Source organism: Trachurus trachurus (assembly GCF_905171665.1).
Source record: "Trachurus trachurus genome assembly, chromosome: 24".
Classification (NCBI taxonomy): Eukaryota; Metazoa; Chordata; class Actinopteri; order Carangiformes; family Carangidae; genus Trachurus; species Trachurus trachurus.
The window spans coordinates 7,525,118-7,531,481 of record NC_139910.1 but is presented as its reverse complement, the minus strand read 5'-3'; the positions used below and the strand labels follow the sequence as shown (position 1 = coordinate 7,531,481).

Below are 6,364 nucleotides of genomic sequence, written 5' to 3'. Positions count from 1 at the left end.
TGAAAACCTGAATGATGAGCTTGACAATGATAAATTATAATGTGTAATGTCATTATATTATAAAACAAAATAATATGACAAGCAGGATATAATTAGTAAATGACAGAAAAGTAAAGAAAACAAAACTACCAACATCTCAAAATCTCAAAATCATAAAAAAAGGAAAATGAAATGACAATAAACAGGAATAAGAGGAGGTCAGATTTTTAATATTGGTCAGGAAATTAGGAACGATCCAACAAAGGAGCTGCTTCTCCATGAACAAACCTTTAAAATCAAATCAAATGATCACATACTGTAGCTATACTGGTTTATTGGTTTACACAATCTGGTGAATCTTTATGTAGATCTACGTCTTTCTCCCTTTTTCAAAACTAAAATATTCTGAAATATGAATACAATTTTGGCTCGAGGTGGAGTTTTTTTTTTAACTTTAATTTCTTGTTCAAATCCTGTACCGTCTGCAAGAGTTATGAATAACACAGTACCGTAATTGTACAGAAATTGCCTAAAACATGATTTAAAATGTACTAACCATTACTGAACCGATACAGGACGCTCCCCCCTACTCTAATCTTAGCTTCACTATGACTCCACATGCCTGGTATGACATTAGAAACACGAAAACCAAATGTTTCCTGAGACACAGAGAAGTATTGAATCAGAATGACAGGCAAGTTGTCTGTTACTGTATCTTACCATCATTGTTGAAAAAAAAGAAAAAAAGAAAATACTTAGTTTATGAAAAAAAGTGGCAATTAAAAGTAAGGGGGCCGGGGCCCACTTTAGTATTTTCAGGGGGCCCCAGAATTCCTAGCAACGGCCCTGTTTATATGTATATGCACATAAAATATAATGAATATGTCCTTACATTAATTTATATGAAAAAAATATAATATGTCTTGTTAAACAAACAAACTCAAACCTCCTCTCTTGTTAATCTCATTTCTCGCCTCTGGGTGATACGTTGCATGACTCAGGTCACGTGATCCGGAAGTGTTTTCTGCTCTCACATGTCTCGTGCTTCAGGCTGAACAGCGACCAGTCTCCTGCGGAGCGGAGCAGAGGCCGGAGCAGGAGCAGGTTCGAGTCTGACTCTCTGTCACCATCATCATCATGGCCGAGGATGTGACAGTGTGTGAGGAGACTTTGTCGGCAGCTCTGGGCCTGTTGGTGAATCTGGGGAAAACTCTGCTGCTCACGGCCCAACAGGACGCAGCAGGTAGGAGGCTGAGCCGGGGGAAGGAGCTGCAGTCTGCAGGGAAACTTTTACACATTTAACAGCTTTCAGTGCAAAAACAGGAGGAAGATGGAAGGAAGAAAACAAGTTGTACATTTGATTGTTTAAGTTTGATCGTACCAGCACTTCGGCGTAGAGAAGATACAAATTAATGCACGAAATTACAATTTAATTCTTTCTAATTAACATCTAGTAGCCTATAGATACAATTACCGCTTTATTACACGGATTAAAGCTGCACCGGAAGTCAGTGGACGGACCAGAGAGGAGATAAAATCAATTAAAACTGCTGTAAAATCAGTTTATCGTTGACAATAAACATAAGAGTTTAAAATTGCATAAAACTTTTATCGAGTCTGGTGCTGTTGTAGGAGTAAATGTGATCACAGATTAAATAGTCACGTTATTATTCATATATTTAGACTTTTTGTTGTATTTAAGAGTTGTTCCCTATGCTGCAAATACAAATCAACACCTCACCAAGTGCTTATGATGAACTTTTTATTAAATTTACATGTTCATATACCTGGAGTAAATCAATATCTTACTTTAAAGTGTGTCCCTGAACACGTCATATTGATGCTAAATTGGAATAAACATTTATTTAATTCAGACTTAATGCTCAATCTTGTCAAATACTTATGTATCTTTTGCCAATAAGCAAACAAAAAAAAAGTAGAATTACAGTGGTGTTTTATTATAGTTTCATCATGTCACATCCTGTTTGGAAAACTGAGTAATATCCCGCTGCCTGTGTTTGTTGTAGTCACATGATGTATTTCACACAGATCCTCTTTTTAAATATTTCACAACCTCGGCTACAGAGGAAACTTTCTTCCTTCTAACCTCTTTCTTTCTGTGCCCTGTTTGTTCATCAAATCACCCCAGGATTAATGTGTGGTGGTGGTGGTGTAATCTAATCCCTGTCTTGCTCATTGCCAACATAATGACTTTGCACTAAATCTGCTCGGCCAATAATACGAGCCTTTGTTTTCCTCGCAGCCTCCCTGGAGAACTTTGTCCCATATAAGATCACCACTCTGTTCGGCCTGATAACAGCCGGGACCGACTTCTACAAAAGGTTGGGACAGAGCCAGGTTTAAGATAAGGATTAATAATAAAATCTAAATCAATATCATAATATGACATGACATTTTTTTTTATTGTTGTGCAGCATTGGAGTGAAGAAGAGGAGTGAGGCTGAGGCTGTTTGGCAGAAGTTTAATCAGTGAGTATTAATGTTGAGTCATCGTCATCGTCCTGACAAATTAAATATAACAGTGAACTGACATCACATACAGGTTAAGTGATAAGTGTAACCCTAACCGTAAATAAATGCAAAATACATTCATTTTGGGAAGGATTTTTACAATTAAATTCATGTTTTTATACATTTGTTTTGTTTTTACATTTATTTATTTGATTATTTCCACATTTCCACTCGGTAATTAGGTGTGTGGCCCAAACATCAACAACATTGGTTACCAAAATGAATGTATTTTGCATTTACTTCAGCATTTTCTATATTTTTTCAACATTTTTCATCCTTTGTGTTGTAAGAAAGTGATGATAATAAATAATTTGTGTGGGTTGTGTGTGTTTCAGGTTTACACAGGTTTCATAAACCAAGTAAAATGCTCATAAAAGATGATTAACACAGATATCACCTTTTTCACATTTTTTATAGATTGAAAAATACTGATAAACTGAATCGTCTCCCTTAAAAACACAACACATTGCGGGTTGAACTTTCATTATTAAAACTACTTCTTCACTCTTGTGTGTTTTGCAGCCATGAAGCAGTGAAGGAGCAGGTGGAGGAGCTTCAGAAGCTGGAGGTTTGTATCTGTGAGAGAGGAGGAGATGTTCATTTGCATTTTAAAATGTTTGAATAGTTTTTTAATTAGCATTTAATTGATTTTGCTCATCAAATTCATGTTTTATTCATGATGAAACCTCCTGTTCCAGCAGCATTAAACACCGCAGGCAGCAAATATCCAGGTCCACACCAGTATATTCAGTTTTAATATGATAAAACACTAATGATGATTTTATTGAGAATTATTGCGCATATATTGTATATAAAATGTGCTTTATGGCCAATTCTAAGATTAGCTATAATGCATAATGCAATAAGATACAGTGTGTTTCTAATAACGGCTACTGAAATGGCAACATGTGCTGAATAAACATTTAATAAAACAGTCATAAAGCACACGTTGACTCAGCCTGGTGCAGGAAATGAATTATCAGTGGGAAGAAATGAAAATATTTGCAGGTTCAAGCTTCGGAGACGTGAGAATTTAGTGGTTGTATGTCATTATAAAGTGAATATCATTGTGTGGTTGGAAGTTTTCACCATTTTCACACATTTTATTGTCTAAATAATGAAGTTTATAAAGAAAACCAGTGTTTTTTTTCTGCTGCAGTCCAGACTCTGGTTTAGTCTCCTGCTAATTTAGAAATAAAACATCTGGATTAACAACTCATAAAGTTTGTGTTTTTCTTTTTTTATTACGTGTGTCTGCAACAATGAATTCCACTGATGTTAAACTAAATTTTCCAGAGTAGTTTTGTTTTTTTAGTTCATGTGTTCACAGCTTTAAACCTCGAGCTTCTTGTCTCTGTGCAGAGTGAGTGGGACTCGTTCATGGAGCGAGTGGACAAAGGCCTGCAGGCGACGGACAGACAGCTGTCAGGACAGAAACTGGCCGACAGCCTGAGTCCAGACCTGGCGTTCACTGATGCACGCAGCGGGAAGTGAGTTCACACAGAAACATATTTGAATTATTAATCCAAAACAAAAAAATAAGGTTTTTGTTGTGTCTGACTTTGTTGTTGTGTTGCAGGAGTGTGACTCTGGGCGACTACCTGGGTCGGGGTGAGAAGCTGCTGCTGGTCCTCATCCGACATTTTGGATGACTACCGTGACGAGACCACGTGGCCGAGCTGGGGGACAGTCAGGTCAGTCGGTCAGCGCCTCTGTCCCTCTATTTATTGCTTCTCTTTGATATTACAGTTTTTCTCTGTTGGTTTGGCTCATTTCTTGAAACAGAAATTACATTCTTAAAACTATAAGACCATTTGGCCAAACAGTCTTACAGTTCTGCACAACATTACAGCTCACTAGCAAAAGCGCATATCTCTCCCAAAACTGTTCACACATGCTTCAAAACTAGATTCCTTTACCATGTAAAGTGTCAGTACCATCAAAATGGCAAAGATCTTTCTCAATTGCTTTTGGCTCATTTGCATTCACTTAGTGCTTTTACCAAAAATAAACTGGATGGTTCAGCATAACACCATGGATGAGCTGCAGAACCTCATATCTCTCCCAAAACAGTTTACTTATGTGTCAAAACCAAACTTCTTTCTCATGTAAGTAGTCAGTGCCCCCAAAATGCATCATCCCTGTGGCATTCTGTGAGCACTGCAAGTCAAAATGCTTAGATGTTTTGTCACTATGGCAGAGACGTATACAGTAAAACCTAAGAAAAGGACTTTACAGTAAGAGCAGCCTCCAAAGTTTGACATCACACACACTGCACTCATATTGCCAAGGAAATTGTAACCATTTTTATTCACATATAGCCTACATAAAGTAACTCAAGATTATGTACTGTAAAAACAAAATGTATAGGCCTACAGTTCTCTGTACATGTATGAAATATAAACACAAAAAAAACAGAAAAAATATACCAAGCCTATAGTGCAGTAAACAAAGTTTCACGAGTAGAGACATTTTCACTGGTCATCACTGTCATCACCCTCTGTCTCCTGGCCCCCATCTTCATCCTCCTGACCATCCATACGCTGCGCTCTGATTGGCCACATATTTTCATCAACATCACAGCGGATATTTTCCCTCGCGATGCAGGCCCTAGCCCTAGCCAAGCTCTATATATACGCGTTTGGCAGCATTCACAATCATAGACGGCACCAGTCAGGTAGCTAAACAGCTGATTGATTGGTCATCTGAGATGTAGGAACTCCTCCTTCGTTAGTCAAGTTCTAATTTCACCTGACTGTCAAGTACTGTCAAGAATTTATGAAATGCTGCAAGAAATTCATATGGTTTTCATGGTATTAGCCTACAGTATGTTGACTAATTTTGACAGTTGAACAGACTGTTGTGCATATGATGATTTACACAGTGAAATCATGCTGACATGTTTTGGAGAGAGCAACCATTAGACTGAGAATCAACTAATCAGCTTAGATCAGCAAGATCTATTCATTTGGAAAATGTGCTAAATGTATGCTCATTGTGCTAACTCTAGGGTACTTGTACATAACCATTTGCAAAGATGCACTAAGACACTTGAGACATGTACTAAGACATTTGCAATTTGATGAAATCAATGAGAAATGCCATTCTGTTGTGAACATTTGCAAGGTGGTTTGGAGATTTGTCCATGTTATTTTGAGAATGTAATTTCTGTTTCAAGAATTGAGCCAAACCAATAGAGAAAAACTGTAATGATACAGGAACTACAGTGGCCTGTAGGTGATGTAAAAACACACAAGAGATAGCCGAACCAGTGTTCAATTTGCACATAAACCTCATCTAAACCAGTTTAATTACATTTTAAATACTTCTTTTTTGCATTTAACTTTTTATATGTAAGAAGAGATTCTTACAATTCTTGAAATTGAGATACATTCTTCCAATATGTAAGAATGTGGCCAAAAACGGTTACTGCAGTCAAATTCAAAACACAGCGATCTCGTTTTTTCTCCCAGTCGTAGCGGCAGCTCAGTGGAAGCAGACTGAGGCTGAAACGCCACTGACGCCGCTGTGACTGGGAGAGAGGGCTAGGTGGCGCAACATGTAAACACGTAAATTCAAAACATAAACATGATTTGCAGTCTGCAAAAAAAGATTTTAAATGCAAATACTCTGGCTGTACTATTGTTGTTGGTGAGTTCATCATGTTATATGAACATTATTCCTGAGTCTCTGTGACATATTAGGAGGATTTTACACTCAGTTGCTTTAGATTTCTTACATACTGTACCTTTAAAGGAAAACTACAAATGGTTTTGCACAAAATAGAGAATAAATTATCGTTTATACTGTTAAAGGCCCCATGGCATGAAAAATGTGATTTTGGTTATTCTTTC

General features: G+C 37.2%; 1 protein-coding gene across 1 annotated transcript in view; it reads left to right on the top strand.

Moving 5' to 3' along the window:
* The first annotated feature begins 1,008 nt into the window (after positions 1-1,008).
* selenol (selenoprotein L) overlaps positions 1,009-6,364 on the top strand; it is an 11,729-nt gene continuing 6,373 nt past the window's right edge. The window contains exons 1-6 of the mRNA XM_084001329.1: positions 1,009-1,222; positions 2,243-2,321; positions 2,415-2,468; positions 3,033-3,078; positions 3,873-4,000; positions 4,090-4,204. Coding sequence (XP_083857455.1) covers positions 1,117-1,222; positions 2,243-2,321; positions 2,415-2,468; positions 3,033-3,078; positions 3,873-4,000; positions 4,090-4,204 — 528 coding nt within the window. The 5' untranslated portion in view covers positions 1,009-1,116. The remainder of the gene's footprint in view (positions 1,223-2,242; positions 2,322-2,414; positions 2,469-3,032; positions 3,079-3,872; positions 4,001-4,089; positions 4,205-6,364) is intronic.